Genomic DNA, 21,909 nt, shown 5'->3' with positions numbered 1-21,909 from the left:
GATTGTGTTTTTAGGTCATGTTGGATGCTGAGGTCTATCAGGAGGAGTTCTTTGTCAACATTTAAAGCTTTTGAGTAGGTATATACTTAAAATGTATGTAGCTAAAATCTGTAGGATGCTTGTGTTAAAATCTCAAAGGCTTTCTTGTATATCATGGTTTCTGTTAGAATTTGCACTGGACTGAGTTTGCCGTGGACTAAAGGAGAGACCAGATTGCCCTGTGACTGGCCGTAGTCTTCAGTTGGGCTTGCCAACCCACGGTGTAGACAAGAAGGTACCTTTGTATTCCGTTAAAATCACAAATGTCATTAAGGACATAAAAGGCCTTAAGTAAGCTTTTGTATTTTGTTTGTTATTTCAGATTGACCATCCCATTGAATCCTGTGTGGTTTAGCCCAAAGTTGCTGAAAGAAGTGGACCTGATCGTTCCTGCCTCTGGCTGTGTCACTCCGCTACCTACATCTTCTCCAAGGGGGAAGAAGGTATTCATTATATTTATGTAGATTTTCTGGATGATCATTTCAATTTCATGTCCCACAGATGGTTTAACAAACATTTCATTGCAATTTTGACTTTTATTACAAAGCTAGTGCGAGACGTTGTTCAGTACCCAATCCCTCCAAGCACAGAGGATGGTTGACCAAGAGTTATGTTTAAATTAGTTTCTCAGCTAAACATTGTGTGTCAATATATGGAGTAAGCCATTCTAAGCATTACTTTGTGTTAAAGGGAGACCTGCTGGACCTCTCCATCCCACACAGATTTTATAAATAGTGGTACTTTATACTTTGCACAAAATTAAAAGTTGCCATTTGAATTTTAATTTTTTTTTAACGTGAATTTAGCTCTGACAGAGATCACCTGCCAAGGACAGTGCTCCCCAAGATGGATGTTGAAGCCTTTTCTCACCCTTTTCCTTGTCCATCTTTTTTATATAGTAAAGCTTTCTTTTACAAACTAAAGGGTTTTTATGTTTGGGTTTTTAGAAAAAGGTGAAGTATTTTAAGGCTGGTTCTGCAAGAAGTCTCTGAAAGGTTTAATACAATTACTTGTTGTGACTTAGTGTGTTAAATGAACTGTGATGAACATTCAAACAGTGCACCATAGATTTATCATCTTATTACTTCATGGACGGAGAACTTTCAACTGTCAGACATTGTAAGATAAGACAGACATGGGAGAAATTTGGTTAACAATTACAGAGAAACTGCTGCTGATAACGACAAACTTTATAGATTTCTCCTTTTAATATAGGAGTTATGGAAGATCTAATAATTACAGTGCAGGAGGTTAAGCTAAGAACACAATAATTTTGAGCTGGAATATCTGGATATGAAAGTGATTGAAGAAGGTAAAAGACACAAGATTGAGAGTCTTGATAAGAACACTACTTACATCCTTGTTTCTGTTCCTCAACAGTAAACAAGGCCTGGTGTCTGCCAACCACCTTCAGAGGACTGAACACTCATAACATCCAACTAAATCGTTTTGTCCAAGCAGAGGAACAAGAAAAGAAGAAGTTTGGGAGGAACACGCTAGAGCACACACACCAAGATCTACAGTTCTTGCAATCTTTTGGCTTTGTTATATAGAGAGCCAGGATCTGATGAGTATCACAGATCCATAAATTACTCGGTAAGGATAATTTTTAGATTCAATACGGGGTTTCATCTCGCTCAGATTGGCCCAGAGCGGGATTACCCTTGACTGGGCTGCATCGGTTTTTTACCATTTCTTACGAGGTGGCGTTTTTCTGGTGCGAGGCCCAGCCCGCCCTTTGATGCCCCCTACTGGTACTCTTGGATTTGTAAGGTTTGAAAGTGATGGATGTTTGTCCATGGGAATGGGAAGTGGAGGACCAAGTAGGAGGTTTCTTGGGGTGGAGGTAGAGTAGACGGATTTGACCTTGGTTACTGAACAGTCTTAGCCTACCTAGTCTAATGTAAATTTAAAATAATGTGCGCATAGGAACCTAAAACAGGCCTAGCTCAAATAGTTGAACCCTAAATTGTAGATAAAATGCTTGGACTGTGGACTGTGTGTAAGGTTATGTATTTTGTTTATTTCAAATTGGCCATTTGGTTTTAGAAGATACAATAGCTGCCCCCATACAGGACACAGAAAACAATCGCGTGTAAATGGCATCGCCTGTAAGACACACCTTATCTGTTTCTTACAGGAGATGCCCATTACACATGACCTCAAATGTATTTTAGTTCACTTTGTTTGGTCTCTTATTGTCCGAGAGCATGTTGTACTTGTACTTTTATCAATTATTGGCTGTTTGAAGTTAGTTCTGTTTTTTTAGTTAATAAATGTGTTCATCGTCAATATACTAATGTCTGTTCATTTGTATACATGACATGGGTGACTAATACATGGTTTAACGTGACTGCATTAACATTAGCTGTACAGTTTTCTTTATGGTGAACTTAAAATATGTCTTGATATATTGGAAATATTTAATGAAAAAAATTTCAGGTCATACAAATGTAGAGCACAGAAGTTGACCCAAAAGTTTTGGAGATATATCATTGCTCCCAAGAAGTATATCTCAAATATTAATCATGCATAGTTTTTCCCAGTCATTTCAGAAAGTTAAGTGAAACTCAGACAGGGAATCATTACACACAGTGATATATTTTAAGCCTCTTTTGCAAATGTCATTGTAATGTCAAATGTAATTATGGAGAATACTGCTGACTGTATGGATGTCCAGAGGACAGTCATGGACCCCCTTCATAGGTATATATTTCATAAAATATCATTCTGAAGAAACTGGTTGTTGTCTGTACAGGCATGTTAAAGAAAGTTGAGTAAAAGGGAAAACATTTAGTGTTAAACAGTGCACCAGCAACAGAAAGAACTGCTGCTTTGTGAGGATTGCCAAGAAGAATCTGTTCAATAATTTGGGGAAAGCTTCCCAAGGAAAAGACTTAAGACGGAGTTGGTGGATCAAGAGCACCTACGTACAAACATGTACCAGGTATGGACTTAAAATGTGGAATACTGTGTCAGAAGTGCCTTTTTGGGACTAAAGACAAAAGAATCAGCTGTTGACCTGTGATCCACAGTACTGCATTGCAAAAAAATGCATTAATTATATATGGAAAACACATGCTAAATTGTAGGAAAAGCAAAAGGAACATAAACATGCATAAACATAAATCATTTTCACTCAGAAGATATTCACACGGATGAGTTTATGTCAGACTCCATTGGAGCAGATGTATTACTTTTTTCTTCTGTGTGGATTGCACAGAATCTCGCTCTAAATGATTTCAAGTCTACAATGCACGTATGTACAGATTATTGCCTTTTATATATTTAAAAACTCCATTAAATAATTTGGTCTATGTCAGACGTTTTAAAACCTACAGATCCATATCTTAAACTCAGGGTTATCTGTAGACTCGGCCATTGCGTCATAAGCAGCTGCCGACTCTGGAATCTGGCTGATCGTAATCATTTGTGGTCCCCATAGAAACGTCACCTGATTTAGCAGTAAACCCTAAGCCGTCCTTTTTCATGAGATCTAACGGTGGAAATGTTTCATCAACAAGATGTGTTTTCAGCACATTTAACCTGCCGGTCAGTTTTGCTAATCGTTAATATGTAGCCCATGACTGATGACGTCATGGCCTGTGCGCGGAACTTTAGTTTAACAAAACACTTCTCTTTTTTCTTTTTTTTCTTTCTTTTCTTTGGGGGGGGGGTCTACGAGTTTTTCTTTGTTTGGTTTCGTGTAAAGGTTGTGTTGCATATTTAGTAGAGATTTTGAAGAACTGACTGGTGAGCAGAACTACACGTCATGACGGATGTTTCTCTCTGATTGGCTAACACACCATTCAAACCGGGTCAACGGTTTAATTCAGCTTCTTTCAAGTCTACCAGTTGAGGTAAGCGAGTTCTTTTGAGCTTTCTCCATGAAATGTTTTATTTTATTTCGTTTTATCGGTGTCAAATATAATTAAAATTGCGTCGGGTTGTTTCTTTGATGTGTGCTTTGAGAAAGTTGAACTGTATTGGGATATTTCGTTTTAGCTGTGTTGAGATTCATTATCATCTTTAATGTCTATTTTAAATGTTTCATCTCAAAGTCGTATGGAGTTACTTTATGAAATTTATGAAGTGTTATTTAGAATGAAACAAACTGAAACAAACATTAGGGTTATGTGGATAACTGCTCAAAGATATAGAAGGTAATGATTGGCATATCATCTAGCTAAGGTGTCTTAAAACAAAGCAGACTTATGGAAATAGCATATTGTAAATCTGAAATAAAATCAATTAAAAAGAGCAAAATTAAACCTGAATGGCAACAAATGTGGGAGGAAGCAACTAAATGTCATCTATTTCAAATACAAAAGAAAGTAGGGAATATGGAAATAATAGGAGAAAATCGAAAAGAACAAGTAGTAATGACAAGATTGCGGCTCGGACATACTGGATTAAATAAAATTTTACATATGAGGTAAACATCCAATAGGTAGTTGTGAATGTGGTATGGACATGGAAACAGTAGAGCATGTAACAATTCATTGTGAAAAATATACAGCAAGTAGAGAGAAGCTAAAACAAGAAATTAGGAAATAGGATATAGAGACATTGAAACTTAATGTTATTAATTAAACATAAAATAAATAAAACAGTTATTACATTTTTGAAGGAAACAGGATTGTACATAAGAATTTAGATTAAAGGGAGACATTCTGGTCCGCACTCCAGCACAGTAGATGGGGATAATGCATCTTAAGTTAGATGTCACCCGCCAGTAAAAACCTCATAAAGAAGAAGAAATTTTAGCTGTGATGATGCCGTGATAGCTAGCTGGCAGCTAATAGGATTGCATTTATATTAGGGAAGCTGGAAGTTTTTAAACCATAGGAGTCTGAAGAATTAGGGGGATTTTTTTTTTTTTTTTTACATGTTTTTATGTGACATAAGTATCTTGGGGCTGTTCAGCATAAATTCTTTTCAAGCTAACTGGAACACTGTAGTACAAGATGTTCACCCCCTGATGCTGTATTCACGGGTCAAGATTCTACAATGCTCTTTGCTTGTTAAGGTTAAAGGACTTTGTACTTTATTATAGAAAAGTGTGTTATTTCTTTGTTTGACTTTTAATATAAGCCCCAGAAGAAGTTTTCCTTTCGGGAAATGGTTAAAGGCCACATATTTTTATCTACTTTCAGCATTTTTTTTTTCTGTCAAACTACGACACACAGTTCAAACCTGGATTAGATTATCATAAACACATAGCGGAATAATTACATCCATGTTTGTGATTTGTGAAACCTTGGTCTGATTTGTCAAACTTAAACAAAGGACAATTTCAGCACTTTTTGGCCATTTGGATCTAAAATTCTTAAGACACCAACTTAATCTACATATTTAGACCACACATTTATTTTCACACAATAACATTCATACATACACTCAAACACATACACACACTGATTAGTTTGATTAACTCTTCATTTATGCCCATCTTACTATCATAAAACAAATGTATTATAAATGTAGATTCCCCCCCCCCCCCCGCCCCCCAGTTCTCTTTTGCTCTTATTTGAAAGCATGCCACGTAAGGGACGTTGCTCGGCTGCCAAGGTGAGATGGAGGAGGATGGACCCTGAGCCGGACATTGCCAAGGTATATTTATTATACATTGCATTTTTTTTTTCTTGTGTTATCATTTAAGTAACTGTTGGTAGTTTTGGCCTTAGGCATGATTGCAATCATTTCTGTGTTTTTAGCCCAGGACACCCCCACCCACTCTGCAAGCTTGGACCCCAACTCAGTCTCCGGAGAAGAAGGTATCAATTTAGTTTTCAGTGACTTATTGTTCAAATATTTCATTCCTTGCTTTACTCATGTTATTCATTTGTCTCTTTAGATGCCTCGACTGCTGCAGTTCATGCCCTCTGACCAGGTATGTCCATGAAAAATCCAGGCTAATTTATTTGCAAAAAACAAATCCAGTTTACTTTGTAGTTGATCTAAACATCTATTTTAAAACATTTCTTTCGTAGACGTGTGCCAAGGTGTGCCAGGAGGAGCCCCGTGCGCCATCGACCCCTATTGGTTCTCGTATGTAAAGAAAATCATAGAATTTGTTTAATTCTCAAAGGCCTGAAGGTTTGATCTTGATGTGTGTGTCTCTAAACAGGTCGAGGGACGGGGTATCGCCATCGCGTGACGCAGTGGGGCTATTCACGTGTCACGAGGCGTAGGCGTAAGTTTGTGCTCCTGGCCGAGGCTCCAGAGAAAAAGGTATATTAATTTTTTATTTTGATTTGGGGTCTTGTTCACAAATGAGGGGAAGATGAGCGGGACATCGACAGGCGGATTCATGCTGAGTCTGCTGTGAAGTGGGCACTGTACCACTTCATTGTGGTGAAGAGAGAGCTGAGCCAAAAGGCAAACCTCTCGACTTAGGTCCATCTATGTTCCTGCCCTCATCTATGGTCATGAGCCTTGGGTTGTGACCAAGAGGCCTGGGAGCATCTTGCAATTCCCCTGGAGGAGCTGGCTCAAGTGGCTGGGGAGAGAGACGTCGGGCCTCCCTACTGAAGCTACTGACCTCGGATAACTGTATCATAAACTAATCTTGGTGTGGAATGAAAATCCAATAAACATTCTTTTTCTATGTCAGTTTGCTCTTTTGGTTGGCGACTCCCATTTGCGCGCTATTGTAGATGGGTTTGTCACCATGCCAGGGAGTAATTTCTCCTTAGGGGTGCTGTCCTCTCCTGGAGCCTCTGCAGATGAGTTGCGGCGTGAGGTGATGGATGCGGTTCTGCCTCGGACCCCAGACGTCATCTGTCTTCTGGCGCCAAGCAACAACTTGAGTTCCAGCAGGACCATCCAGGAGGCGGGACGGGACTTTGACACTTTGTTGTTTACCGTAAGCAACCTCTGTGCTAATGTAAGTTTATTATCCACTACATTTATTCATGATCAATTAAATATGAAAATATGACATGTTAAATGGATTCTTCCATTTTGATTGAAATTAAAAGGTGGTTGTTTTGGACTTCCCACCACGGCTCGTCGTTGAGGAGAGGGAGCAGGCACTCCTGCGACAGGAGTACAGCCGTGTGGCGGCCAAGAGAAGTAAGTGATGTACACAAAATATGTTTATACAAATACTTTAGTCATGTCCATTATATGGTACTTAGTGGCATTGTTGGTGTCTGAAATTTTTTTAACTTTTTATTTATTTTTTGGGAGGAGCTGAGTGGTCAGGTGGTTTTGTACAACATAACTTTAATTCTGAATTTGACCCAAAAAACACTTTTTTTATTGCCAAATGTGTATAATTTTGTTTCTTTTGTCGTATTTTATTTATTTCTTTTTTTGGTAGAGGTAGAGTACATCATAACTTTCAATACTGAATTTGACCCAGAAATTAGTAAAAAACAAAAATAAAAACTTTTTTTTCTGCCAAGTGTATCTAATCTATGGTTACCACAATGTTTGCCTGGCTGACACTAAGAATGGCAGTGTGTTCTTTTTCTGTGTAGGTGTTCGGTACCTGCCGGTAATTGAGCACTTCCCTCTGAGCCACCTGGAGTTGTGGAGCAGGGACGGTGTAAGTTAGATTTCTTTCTTTCATTGGACTTAGGCTTGCTGTGTATAATAAAATATTTTCTATAACTGCATTTCAGGTTCACCTGAGCGACACACCTGGTATGGAGGTCCTTGCTGAGTTGCTGTGGACTGCGGTCTGCTCGCAACTTCAGATAAGTGCTCCTGTTTCTGCTTCTCTGTCTCCTTCTGCTTTTCCACCTTTCTCTGCCTCTCCTGTCTCTGCTGCGGCAGGTTGTCCCCCTGTCTCCGCCTCTGCGGCATCTTGTCCCTCTGTCTCCGCCTCTGCGGCATCTTGTCCCCCTGTCTCCGCTGCTGCGGCATCTTGTCCCCCTGTCTCTGCTGCTGCGGCATCTTGTCCCTCTGTCTCCGCCTCTGCGGCATCTTGTCCCCCTGTCTCCGCTGCTGCGGCATCTTGTCCCCCTGTCTCTGCTGCTGCGGCATCTTGTCCCTCTGTCTCCGCCTCTGCGGCATCTTGTCCCCCTGTCTCCGCTGCTGCGGCATCTTGTCCCCCTGTCTCTGCTGCTGCTGCATCCTGTCCCCCTGTCTCCGCTGCTGCGGCATCTTGTCCCCCTGTCTCTGCTGCTGCGGCATCTTGTCCCCCTGTCTCTGTTGCTGCGGCATCTTCTCCCGCTTTATCTCTGCCTGACCCCCTTCTCCCTCTGCCTGACCCCCTTCTCCCTCTGCGTCATCCCCTTCTCCCTCTGCCTGACCCCCTTCTCCCCCTGCGTCACCCCCTTCTCCCCCTGCGTCATCCCCTTCTACCTCTGCCTGACCCCCTTCTCCCCCTGCGTCACCCCCTTCTCCCCCTGCGTCACCCCCTTCTCCCTCTGCGTCACCCCCTTCTCCCTCTGCATCACCCCCTTCTCCCTCTGCATCACCCCCTTCTCCCTCTGCCTGACCCCCTTCTCCCCCTGCCTTGACCCCCTTCTCCCTCCACCTCACCCCCTTTTCCCTCTGTCTCTGCCTCCCGCCCAGTCTCTCCTTTAGTCCCTTCTCCCCCTGTCTCTGCTTCTCGCCCTGTGCCTGCTTTCCGCCCTTGTCTCAACTTCTCCCCCTTCTTCCCATGTCTCAACTTCTACCCCTTTCTCTGCTTCAGTCTCTTCTCTCTCTGTTTCTGCTTCTCGCCCTGTGCCTGCTTCCCGCCCTTGTCTCAACTTCTCCCCCTTCTTCCCATGTCTCGACTTCTCCCCCTGTCTTTGTGAGACGTCCTCCTCCCAAGGCTTGTTGTGGACGGCAAGGTGCTTGCTACGAGTGCTTCAGACCCCTTCCACTAAACTGTCATTGGTGATGGCTAGAAGGTACTGGATACATGGTTATTTTTTTTCTTAGTCTCTTCAGTTGTCATTTGTTGTGAATTGGCACTATATAGATACACTTTTGTGTAGGTATGTACTTAAAACGTATGTAGTTAAGATCTGCAGGATGCTTATGTTAAAATCTCAAAGGCATTCTTGTATATCATGGTTTCTGTTAGAATTTGCACTGGACTGAGTATTGCCGTGGACTGAAGGAGTGACCAAATTGCCCCGTGACTGGCCGTAGTCTTCAGTTGGGCATGGCAACCCACGCTGTGGACAAGAAGGTACCTTTGCATTCCGTTGAAATCACAAATGTCAGTGAGAACATAAAAGGCCTTAACTAAACTTTTTTATTTTGTTTATTTCAGATTGGCCATTTGGTTCTAGGAGAAGATTCCAGGACACAGAAAACAATGACACGTGTAATTGGCATCTCCTGTAAGACACAGCTGATCTGTTTCTTACAGGAGATGCCCATTACACATGACCTCAAATGTATTTTAGTTCACTTTGTTTGATCTCTCATTGTCTGAGAGCATGTTGTAGGCCTACTTGTAATTTTATCAATTATTGCCTGTTTGAAGTTAGTTCTGTTTTTTTAGTTAATAAATGTGTTCATTGTCAATATACTGATGTCTGTTTATTTGTATACATGACAATGGTAACTAATACATGGTTTAACTTGACTGCATTAACATTAGCTGTACAGTTTTCTTTATGGTGAACTTCAATTATATCTTGATATATTGGAAATATTTAATGAAAAAAATTTCAGGTCATATAAATGTAGAGCACAGAAGTTGACCTAAAATTTCTGGAGATAAATCATTGCTCCCAAGAAGTATATCTAAAATATTAATCGTGCATAGTTTTTCCCAGTCATTTCAGAAAGTTAAGTGAAACTCAGATGTGGAATCATTACACACAGTGATATATTTTAAGCCTCTTTTGCAAATGTCATAATTATGGAGAATAGTGCTGACTGTATGGATGTCCAGAGGACAGTCATGGACACCCTTCATAGGTATATATTTCATAAAAGATCATTCTGAAGAAACTGGTTGTTGTCTGTACAGGCATGTTAAAGAAAGTTGAGTAAAAGGGAAAACATTTAGTGTTAAACAGTGCACCAGCAACAGAAAGAACTGCTGCTTTGTGAGGATTGCCAAGAAGAATCTGTTCAATAATTTGGGGAAAGCTTCCCAAGGAGAAGACTTAAGACGGAGTTGGTGGATCAAGAGCACCTACGTACAAACATGTACCAGGTATGGACTTAAAATGTGGAATACTCTGTGTCAGGACACTTCCAAACCAGACTCAATTTCAGAAATGCCTTTTTGGGACTAAAGACAAAAAAATCTGAGCTGTTGACCTGTGATCCACAGTACTGCATTGCAAAAAATGCATTAATTATATATGGAAAACGGATGCTAAATTGTAGGAAAAGCAAAAGGAAAGCAACATTAAAAATGAAAAACAACAAACGTACCAAACATAAAAAGCAGTGCAAGTATTTAATTAAACTAGGAGATTATTTCACAAGTGCACATTGATGGAAAAAGGCTTCTTTTAAAAATGTTGCCAACTTTTAAACGGTGCTTGTAAAGGCTTTCATTCTGAGGCTCCACAATTCCACTGCAATGCACAGGAGAGCCTCCCAAGCAGAATAAGACAGCAAACATTGAAATGTAAACATAAGCTTGTTGCTTGCTAAGTATGTGATTGCTACATCTTCCAGAACGTGTAGATTTTGTCTGTCACGTGAACATGTTTAAATCTTACGTTGAGCACACCTTCTTGTCATGTGTCACCCTTACCCCTTTGAATCTATTGTGGAACTGTCCAGTGCTGAAATGGCTGCAGACTGTCCTGTCTGGGCTCAGTGCCTAATCCAAGGAGCCTCTTAGGAGCACTGATGAAGGAGATAGGGTCCTGTGTTAAGTGTTGACTCATGGCAATTGGTTAAATACTAAAATATTGGAAAATATTGGGATATTTGTCTCAACTTCCACAGTGACAGTGCTCTGATGCGATTGGTTTGTTAAGTGCCTGATGTGCCTTTACAGACAACAGTTTGGATAAAGTACATACACATTTTGCCTTCCTGCACACAACTCTTTTTTTCAAACACTTGTATCAAACCTCTGATTCGCAAAGGTAACTCTTACAGTTAGGACGGTACGCACCACGTGGCAGGCGCCTTGCTAAATTTCTTCAGAAATTTTCTAGTTAGGCGCCTGCCATAGCATTTGCAATGAGGAGGCAGTGCTGTGCGAAGCACAGCACTGCCTCCAATGCAAATGCATGGAGGCACCTATTACTATTCACCTCTAAACGGATTATTTATTAGGCGCCTGCCTTGCATGTGCAATGAGGAGGCAGTGCTGTGCGAAGCACAGCACTGCCTCCCAATGCAAATGCATGGGCAGGGCCTATTACTATTCACCTCTAAACGGCTTCTTTATTAGGCGCCTGCCATAGCATTTGCAATGAGGAGGCAGTGCTGTGCGAAGCACAGCACTGCCTCCCAATGCAAATGCATGGAGGCACCTATTACTATTCACCTCTAAACGGATTATTTATTAGGCGCCTGCCTTGCATGTGCAATGAGGAGGCAGTGCTGTGCGAAGCACAGCACTGCCTCCCAATGCAAATGCATGGGCAGGGCCTATTACTATTCACCTCTAAAGGCGTCTCTTTATTATTAATTAGGCGCCTGCCTTGCATGTGCAATGAGGAGGCAGTGCTGTGCGAAGCACAGCACTGCCTCCCAATGCAAATGCATGGGCAGGGCCTATTACTATGCACCTCTAAACGGACTCTTTATTATTCTTTATTTTTCTTCCTTCACGATTAATAGGGCCCGAACCTTAGCGTGCACCCCCACAATATAGGCATCAAAACCTGTGGCTCGATCTCGAGATGTGTGCTACTACTTTGATTGGGATTTCGAGTTACCATGGCAACAAAATTAGCGAAAAGCCAACCCCCAAAAAACCCATGATAATCAATGGAGTCGGGTAGAAAGAAAGCCTCAAAAAAGCCTCAAAATGACCATTTTCAAAGCTGTACTGTATCGCCATGCTTTCACCTATGAACACCGTTTAACTTCCAGTTTGTAGATATATCTGTGACCTACTCAGAAGTGAAAACGGGATGTGGATATCTTTTATCGTCTTTTCACAGTTACTCCTCAAAGCTCATGTCCGAAAATCAGCGAAATCATCGTTTACAATGAAAGTCAATGACGGAATTCTCCAACCGCTAGAGTGGGCCACTCTAGCTTTTTTAAAGATTTCAAAACTCCGAACAACTTGACCTTACTCGCTCAATTTTCACTCTATGTAGACAAATTATACATCAAAACGTAGGTATTTTTGTCAGGCTTCGGGAAATGTAACCCTCATTGGTGTGGCATTTATAGATTTTTCGCAAATCACCTCAGACCGACACAAACCCGAAACCTCCCCCATTCATTTCCTATGGAGCGGTTTTGAAAAATGACGTCTAAAAATCCAAAACATCACATGTTTTCGCATCGTCGCTACTCCTAAACCGTTTTATGTACAGACATGAGACTTTCACAGATGAATGTCCCAACCCTTCTGGCACTCATAAAAAAGGAATTTTGTGGATAACTGTTACGGTTTTTCCGCAGGAACAATTTGTTCGGGAGTAGCGAATGTGCAAAATCCTGAAATCGCTTTGGAGCTGCATTTTCCCATATCATCCACTTTTTTACATCGTCGCTGTGCCTACACCGATTTTTGTAAAAATATGAAAATGAGCTACATGGTCATCAAAAGCTTGCTGATACTCATAGTGAAAGAATTATTTTGATATCTCTTATACTTTTTGAGTTACAGCGATTTGTTCGGAAGCGTTTTAAGAGGATTTCTGAAAATTCCATAAAAATCCCATTTAGATCATAATTTTTTACGCCTTTATTAAACTTTTTCCAGCAAAAACCGATAGCAAGTCTTCTTCCCCTATCCTTTACGAAATAAACACAGAAAAAATTACGTCTCTACCATTTACGGTTCCGGAGAAATCGTGCGTTGTTCGAGGCAAAGTTCTCCATTATAATCCAATGGGACTTATTGTGACCAAAGTGTCTGCACTTCGGCCGCTGCAGGTGTGTGAGTGAGTTTCCATGACGACGGAACTCTGAGGGCCAGAGCTAGACGCTCCATTAGATACAATGGCAACTTTCATCGCTCACTGCAGTGGCTGTGATTAATGTAGAAATCTGAAATTCGCACAGTCACTTCCTCTTAACATTTTAAAATTTCCATGTGACTTTCAGCCATGTGTCAGTTTTCGGTGCCATTTTGGATCAAACCACTTATGTTTCCAATAATGCATGCCCATATATGGCGCTACAGTGTAGCACAGATGGAAAGTGCAGGCTTTGCATGCAAGAGGTCGTGGGATCGATTCCCGGTATGGAAAACTTGGAGTTTTGTATTATAATCCTCACAGTGTGAATATAAAAACATGTGTGCTGATCCCATGAAGTATTTTTTGTACCACCCGCCATTTTGAGTTACCATGGCAACGTTATAAATGACGTTTTTTCTCCCTATTTGAGGCACATCCCAGTACAGGATTTGGACCAAACTGACAGAGTACACTCACCCAGTGATACCATACACAACCATGTTAGCGGCTAACGGTTAGCATGTTGCTAACCGGAATTAGCTCTAGGAAGCCTGTACAAACTTCTGCTTGACAGATTTGGTGAATTTTAGGATTTTCTCCCTTTTTAGGCACTTCTCAGTACAGGATTTCAACCAAACTAACAGAGTAACATCACCCGGTGATACTGAACACAGCCATGCTAGCGGCTAACCGTTAGCATGTTGCTAACCGGAAATAGCTTTAGGAAGGTCCTACCAACAGCTGCTTAGCCAGAGTTCTTCAACCTTTACAGACAGAGAGGGCTGTAGCTGTCAGTGAGTCTCCATGACAACGCTGCTAGCAAGAGGCTCCTAGGAGGTCCATTGACTTAACATGGCACCTTTCAACAGCCGCTGCGAGGGCTGTGAAGACCGTAGGAACCTGAAATTCGCAGTGTTACTTCCTGTTGCTATTTCTGACGGTACGGTACGCACCAAGTGGCAGGCGCCTTGCTAAATTTCTTCAGAAATTTTTCTAGTATTCTTTATTTTTCTTCCTTCACGATTAATACGGCCCCAACCGTAGCGTACACCCCCACAATATAGGCATCAAAATGTCCGGCTCGTTCTCGAGATGTGTGCTACTAGTTTTATTGGGGTTTCGAGTTACCATGGCAACAAAATTAGGGAAAAACCACCCACAAAAAAACCCATAGGAATGAATGGAGTCGGGTAGAGAGAAAGCTTCAAAAAAGCCTCCAAATGACCATTTTCAACGCTGTACTGTGTCGCCATGCTTTCACCTACGAACACCGTTTAACTTCCAGTTTGTAGATATATCGGTGAACTACTCAGAAGTGAAAACGGGATGTGGATATCTTTTATCGTCTCTTCACAGTTACTCCTCAAAGCTCATGTCCAAAAATCAGCGAAATCATCGTTTACAATGAAAGTCAATGACGGAATTCTCCAACCGCTAGAGTGGCCCACTCTAGCTTTTTTAAAGATTTCAAAACTCCGAACAACTTGATCTTTCTCGCTCAATTTTCACTCTACGTAGACAAATTATACATCAAAACGTAGGTATTTTTGTCAGGATTCGGGAAATGTAACCCTCATTGGTGTGGCATTTATAGATTTTTCGCAAATCACCTCAGACCGACACAAACCCGAAACCTCCCCCATTCATTTCCTATGGAGCGGTTTTGAAAAATGACGTCTAAAAATCCAAAACATCACATGTTTTCGCATCGTCACTACTCCTAAACCGTTTTATGTACAGACATGAGACTTTCACACATGAATGTCCCAACCCTTCTGGCACTCAAGAAAAATGAATTTTGTGGATAACTGTTACGGTTTTTCCACAGGAACAATTTGTTCGGGAGTAGCGAATGTGCAAAATCCTGAAATCGCTTTGGAGCTGCATTTTCCCACATCATCCACTTTTTTACATCGTCGCTGTGCCTACACCGATTTTTGTAAAAATATGAAAATGAGCTACATGGTCATCAAAAGCCTGCTGATACTCACAGTGAAAGAATTATTTTGATATCTCTTATACTTTTTTAGCCAGAGCGATTTGTTCGGGATCATTTTCAGAGGATTTCTGAAATTTCATAAAAATGTCCTTTAGATCATAATTTTTTACGCCTTTATTAAACTTTTTCCAGCAAAAACCGATAGCAAGTCTTCTTCCCCTATCCTTTACGAAATAAACACAGAAAAAATTACGTCTCTACCATTTACGGTTCCGGAGAAATCGTGCGTTGTTCGAGGCAAAGTTCTCCATTATAATCCAATAGGCAGACTTGGACACCAAGTGTCTGCACTTTTTTAGACTGGCCCGCTGCAGCTGTGTCAGTGAGTTTCCATGACGACGGAACTCTGAGGGCCAGTGGGAGACGTTCCATTGAGATAGAATGGCAACTTTCGACGCCAGCTGCAGCGGCTGTGATTAATGTAGAAATCTGAAATTCGCACAGTCACTTCCTCTTAACATTTTAAAATTTTCATGTGACTTTCAGTCATGTGTCAGTTTACTGTCCCATTTTGGATTTTACATGCTTTCCTATTGGGTCTTTGCTTCCAACAGGACCTGGCATGATGCCTAGACACGACCCAATTGGCCAATACAGCACCACCCACATGTGGGAAATGGCACTACACTACCATTTTGGTCAAATGTTGAGTTCTGGGCCCAGATGTGGTGAGGCTGAGTTGCTAAAGGAGGCCAATCTGACCAATGAACTTTGGTCACGTTTGGTGACATTAAGTATTGGCACCCCTATTTGAGGCACTTCCCAGTACAGGATTTGGACCAAACTGACAGAGTACAATCACCCGGTGATACTGAACACAACCTATGTTAGCGGCTAACTGTTAGCATGTTGCTAACCGGAAGTAGCTCTAGAAAGGTCTCACCATCTTCTGCTTCACAGAGTCTGTTCTTACTTTAGAGAGAAAGCTCCACAAGAAATTTGGGCTACGTGGCATAAAGCATCTCCAAGCTATGAGGTGTCAAACATCCAATGCTTTTCAATGGGGGACCAAACCCCTTATGGTCCCAATACTGCATGCCCATATATGGCGCTACAGTATAGCTCAGATGGAAAGTGCAGGCTTTGCATGCAAGAGGTCGTGGGATCGAAACCCGGCGTGGCAGACTAAGATTTTTGTATTATAATCCCCACAGTGTGTATATTAAAACATGTGTGCTGATCCCATGAAGTATTTTTTTGTACCACCCGCCATTTTGAGTTACCATGGCAACGTTATAAACGACGTTTTTTCTCCCTATTTGAGGCTCATCCCAGTACAGGATTTGGACCAAACTAACAGAGTACACTCACCCAGTGATACCAAACACAACCATGTTAGCGGCTAACGGTTAGCATGTTGCTAACCGGAAGTAGCTCTAGGAAGCCTGTACAAACTTCTGCTTGACAGATTTGGTGAATTTTAGGATTTTCTCCCTTTTTAGGCACTTCTCAGTACAGGATTTCAACCAAACTAACAGAGTAACATCACCCGGTGATACTGAACACAGCCATGCTAGCGGCTAACCGTTAGCATGTTGCTAACCGGAAATAGCTTTAGGAAGGTCCTACCAACTGCTGCTTAGCCAGAGTTCTTCTGCCTTTACAGACAGAGAGGGCTGCAGCTGTCAGTGAGTCTCCATGACAACGCTGCTAGCAAGAGGCTCCTAGGAGGTCCATTGACTTAACATGGCACCTTTCAACGGCCGCTGCGAGGGCTGTGAAGACCGTAGGAACCTGAAATTCGCAGTGTTACTTCCTGTTGCTATTTCTGACGGTACGGTACGCACCAAGTGGCAGGCGCCTTGCTAAATTTCTTCAGAAATTTTTCTAGTTATTCTTTATTTTTCTTCCTTCACGATTAATGCGGCCCGAACCGTAGCGTGCACCCCCACAATATAGGTATCAAAACCTTGCGGCTCGATCTCGAGATGTGTGCTACTACTTTTATTGGGGTTTCGAGTTACCATGGCAACAAAATTAGCGAAAAACCACCCCCAAAAAACCCCATAGGAATGAATGGAGTCGGGTAGAAAGAAAGCCTCAAAAAAGCCTCCAAATGACCATTTTCAACGCTGTACTGTGTCGTCATGCTTTCACCTACGAACACCGTTTAACTTCCAGTTTGTAGATATATCTGTGAACTACTCAGAAGTGAAAACGGGATGTGGATATCTTTTATCGTCTCTTCACAGTTACTCCTCAAAGCTCATGTCCAAAAATCAGCGAAATCATCGTTTACAATGAAAGTCAATGACGGAATTCTCCAACCGCTAGAGTGGCCCACTCTAGCTTTTTTAAAGATTTCAAAACTCCGAACAACTTGACCTTACTCGCTCAATTTTCACTCTACGTAGACAAATTATACATCAAAACGTAGGTATTTTTGTCAGGATTCGGGAAATGTAACCCTCATTGGTGTGGCATTTATAGATTTTTCGCAAATCACCTCAGACCGACACAAACCCGAAACCTCCCCCATTCATTTCCTATGGAGCGGTTTTGAAAAATGACGTCTAAAAATCCAAAACATCACATGTTTTCGCATCGTCGCTACTCCTAAACCGTTTTATGTACAGACATGAGACTTTCACACATGAATGTCCCAACCCTTCTGGCACTCAAGAAAAATGAATTTTGTGGATAACTGTTACGGTTTTTCCACAGGAACAATTTGTTCGGGAGTAGCGAATGTGCAAAATCCTGAAATCGCTTTGGAGCTGCATTTTCCCACATCATCCACTTTTTTACATCGTCGCTGTGCCTACACCGATTTTTGTAAAAATATGAAAATGAGCTACATGGTCATCAAAAGCCTGCTGATACTCACAGTGAAAGAATTATTTTGATATCTCTTATACTTTTTTAGCCAGAGCGATTTGTTCGGGATCATTTTCAGAGGATTTCTGAAATTTCATAAAAATGTCCTTTAGATCATAATTTTTTACGCCTTTATTAAACTTTTTCCAGCAAAAACCGATAGCAAGTCTTCTTCCCCTATCCTTTACGAAATAAACACAGAAAAAATTACGTCTCTACCATTTACGGTTCCGGAGAAATCGTGCGTTGTTCGAGGCAAAGTTCTCCATTATAATCCAATAGGCAGACTTGGACACCAAGTGTCTGCACTTTTTTAGACTGGCCCGCTGCAGCTGTGTCAGTGAGTTTCCATGACGACGGAACTCTGAGGGCCAGTGGGAGACGTTCCATTGAGATAGAATGGCAACTTTCGACGCCAGCTGCAGCGGCTGTGATTAATGTAGAAATCTGAAATTCGCACAGTCACTTCCTCTTAACATTTTAAAATTTTCATGTGACTTTCAGCCATGTGTCAGTTTACTGTCCCATTTTGGATTTTACATGCTTTCCTATTGGGTCTTTGCTTCCAACAGGACCTGGCATGATGCCTAGACACGACCCACTTGGCCAATACAGCACCACCCACATGTGGGAAATGGCACTACACACCATTTTGGTCAAATGTTGAGTTCTGGGCCCAGATGTGGTGAGGCTGAGTTGCTAAAGGAGGCCAATCTGACCAATGAACTTTGGTCACGTTTGGTGACATTAAGTATTGGCACCCCTATTTGAGGCACTTCCCAGTACAGGATTTGGACCAAACTGACAGAGTACAATCACCCGGTGATACTGAACACAACCATGTTAGCGGCTAACTGTTAGCATGTTGCTAACCGGAAGTAGCTCTAGAAAGGTCTCACCATCTTCTGCTTCACAGAGTCTGTTCTTACTTTAGAGAGAAAGCTCCACAAGAAATTTGGGCTACGTGGCATAAAGCATCTCCAAGCTATGAGGTGTCAAACATCCAATGCTTTTCAATGGGGGACCAAACCCCTTATGGTCCCAATACTGCATGCCCATATATGGCGCTACAGTATAGCTCAGATGGAAAGTGCAGGCTTTGCATGCAAGAGGTCGTGGGATCGAAACCCGGCGTGGCAGACTAAGATTTTTGTATTATAATCCCCACAGTGTGTATATTAAAACATATGTGCTGATCCCATGAAGTATTTTTTTGTACCACCCGCCATTTTCAGTTACCATGGCAACGTTATAAAGGACGTTTTTTCTCCCTATTTAAGGCTCATCCCAGTACAGGATTTGGACCAAACTAACAGAGTACACTCACCCAGTGATACCAAACACAACCATGTTAGCGGCTAACGGTTAGCATGTTGCTAACCGGAAGTAGCTCTAGGAAGCCTGTACAAACTTCTGCTTGACAGATTTGGTGAATTTTAGGATTTTCTCCCTTTTTAGGCACTTCTCAGTACAGGATTTCAACCAAACTAACAGAGTAACATCACCCGGTGATACTGAACACAGCCATGCTAGCGGCTAACCGTTAGCATGTTGCTAACCAGAAGTAGCTTTAGGAAGGTCCTACCAACTGCTGCTTAGCCAGAGTTCTTCTGCCTTTACAGACAAGAGAGGGCTGCAGCTGTCAGTGAGTCTCCATGACAACGCTGCTAGCAAGAGGCTCCTAGGAGGTCCATTGACTTAACATGGCACCTTTCGACGGCCGCTGCGGGGGCTGTGAAGACCGTAGGAAGCTGAAATTCGCAGTGTTGCTTCCTGTTGCTATTTCTGACGGTACGGTACGCACCAAGTGGCAGGCGCCTTGCTAAATTTCTTCAGAAATTTTTCTAGTTATTCTTTATTTTTCTTCCTTCACGATTAATGCGGCCCGAACCGTAGCGTGCACCCCCAACAATATAAGCATCAAAACCTTCGGCTCGGATCTCGAGATGTGTGCTACTACTTTTATTGGGTTTCGAGTTACCATGGCAACAAAATTAGCGAAAAACCACCCCCAAAAAACCCCATAGGAATGAATGGAGTCGGGTAGAAAGAAAGCCTCAAAAAAGCCTCCAAATGACCATTTTCAACGCTGTACTGTGTCGTCATGCTTTCACCTACGAACACCGTTTAACTTCCAGTTTGTAGATATATCTGTGACCTACTCAGAAGTGAAAACGGGATGTGGATATCTTTTATCGTCTCTTCACAGTTACTCCTCAAAGCTCATGTCCAAAAATCAGCGAAATCATCGTTTACAATGAAAGTCAATGACGGAATTCTCCAACCGCTAGAGTGGCCCACTCTAGCTTTTTTAAAGATTTCAAAACTCCGAACAACTTGACCTTACTCGCTCAATTTTCACTCTACGTAGACAAATTATACATCAAAACGTAGGTATTTTTGTCAGGATTCGGGAAATGTAACCCTCATTGGTGTGGCATTTATAGATTTTTCGCAAATCACCTCAGACCGACACAAACCCGAAACCTCCCCCATTCATTTCCTATGGAGCGGTTTTGAAAAATGACGTCTAAAAATCCAAAACATCACATGTTTTCGCATCGTCGCTACTCCTAAACCGTTTTATGTACAGACATGAGACTTTCACACATGAATGTCCCAACCCTTCTGGCACTCAAGAAAAATGAATTTTGTGGATAACTGTTACGGTTTTTCCACAGGAACAATTTGTTCGGGAGTAGCGAATGTGCAAAATCCTGAAATCGCTTTGGAGCTGCATTTTCCCACATCATCCACTTTTTTACATCGTCGCTGTGCCTACACCGATTTTTGTAAAAATATGAAAATGAGCTACATGGTCATCAAAAGCCTGCTGATACTCACAGTGAAAGAATTATTTTGATATCTCTTATACTTTTTTAGCCAGAGCGATTTGTTCGGGATCATTTTCAGAGGATTTCTGAAATTTCATAAAAATGTCCTTTAGATCATAATTTTTTACGCCTTTATTAAACTTTTTCCAGCAAAAACCGATAGCAAGTCTTCTTCCCCTATCCTTTACGAAATAAACACAGAAAAAATTACGTCTCTACCATTTACGGTTCCGGAGAAATCGTGCGTTGTTCGAGGCAAAGTTCTCCATTATAATCCAATAGGCAGACTTGGACACCAAGTGTCTGCACTTTTTTAGACTGGCCCGCTGCAGCTGTGTCAGTGAGTTTCCATGACGACGGAACTCTGAGGGCCAGTGGGAGACGTTCCATTGAGATAGAATGGCAACTTTCGACGCCAGCTGCAGCGGCTGTGATTAATGTAGAAATCTGAAATTCGCACAGTCACTTCCTCTTAACATTTTAAAATTTTCATGTGACTTTCAGCCATGTGTCAGTTTACTGTCCCATTTTGGATTTTACATGCTTTCCTATTGGGTCTTTGCTTCCAACAGGACCTGGCATGATGCCTAGACACGACCCACTTGGCCAATACAGCACCACCCACATGTGGGAAATGGCACTACACACCATTTTGGTCAAATGTTGAGTTCTGGGCCCAGATGTGGTGAGGCTGAGTTGCTAAAGGAGGCCAATCTGACCAATGAACTTTGGTCACGTTTGGTGACATTAAGTATTGGCACCCCTATTTGAGGCACTTCCCAGTACAGGATTTGGACCAAACTGACAGAGTACAATCACCCGGTGATACTGAACAGAACCTTGTTAGCAGCTAACGGTTAGCATGTTGCTAACCGGAAGTAGCTCTAGGAAGGTCTCACCAACTTCTGCTTCACAGAGTCTGTTCGTACTTTAGAGAGAAAGCTCCACAAGAAATTTGGGCTACGTGGCATAAAGCATCTCCAAGCTATGAGGTGTCAAACATCCAATGCTTTTCAATGGGGACCAAACCCCTTATGGTCCCAATAATGCATGCCCATATATGGCGCTACAGTATAGCTCAGATGGAAAGTGCAGGCTTTAGCATGCAAGAGGTCGTGGGATCGATTCCCGGTGTGGGAGACTAAGAGTTTTGTATTATAATCCCCACAGTGTGTATATTAAAACATGTGTGCTGATCCCATGAAGT

At 41.9% G+C, this 21,909-nt stretch overlaps 1 protein-coding gene and 1 long non-coding RNA gene across 2 annotated transcripts; both read left to right on the top strand.

Annotated features, from left to right (window-relative positions):
- The first annotated feature begins 4,920 nt into the window (after positions 1–4,920).
- Positions 4,921–8,513, top strand: LOC118558228. The gene is made up of 9 exons (XM_036128711.1): positions 4,921–5,652; positions 5,757–5,816; positions 5,897–5,932; positions 6,033–6,090; positions 6,170–6,273; positions 6,656–6,928; positions 7,023–7,116; positions 7,527–7,594; positions 7,671–8,513. The coding sequence occupies exons 1-9, from the start codon at positions 5,578–5,580 to the stop codon at positions 8,511–8,513; spliced, it is 1,611 nt and encodes a 536-aa protein (XP_035984604.1). The 5' UTR covers positions 4,921–5,577.
- Positions 8,514–8,799: 286 nt separating this feature from the next.
- LOC118558230 lies at positions 8,800–9,520 on the top strand. Its single transcript, XR_004928244.1, has 3 exons — positions 8,800–8,891; positions 9,068–9,175; positions 9,260–9,520. It is a non-coding gene; the product is annotated as an uncharacterized LOC118558230 (long non-coding RNA).
- Positions 9,521–21,909: the final 12,389 nt, after the last annotated feature.

The sequence above is a fragment of the Fundulus heteroclitus genome, unplaced genomic scaffold, assembly GCF_011125445.2.
Source record: "Fundulus heteroclitus isolate FHET01 unplaced genomic scaffold, MU-UCD_Fhet_4.1 scaffold_111, whole genome shotgun sequence".
Lineage (NCBI taxonomy): Eukaryota > Metazoa > Chordata > Actinopteri > Cyprinodontiformes > Fundulidae > Fundulus > Fundulus heteroclitus.
Note: the sequence above shows the minus strand (reverse complement) of the source record. Positions and strands in the feature narration are given on the sequence as shown.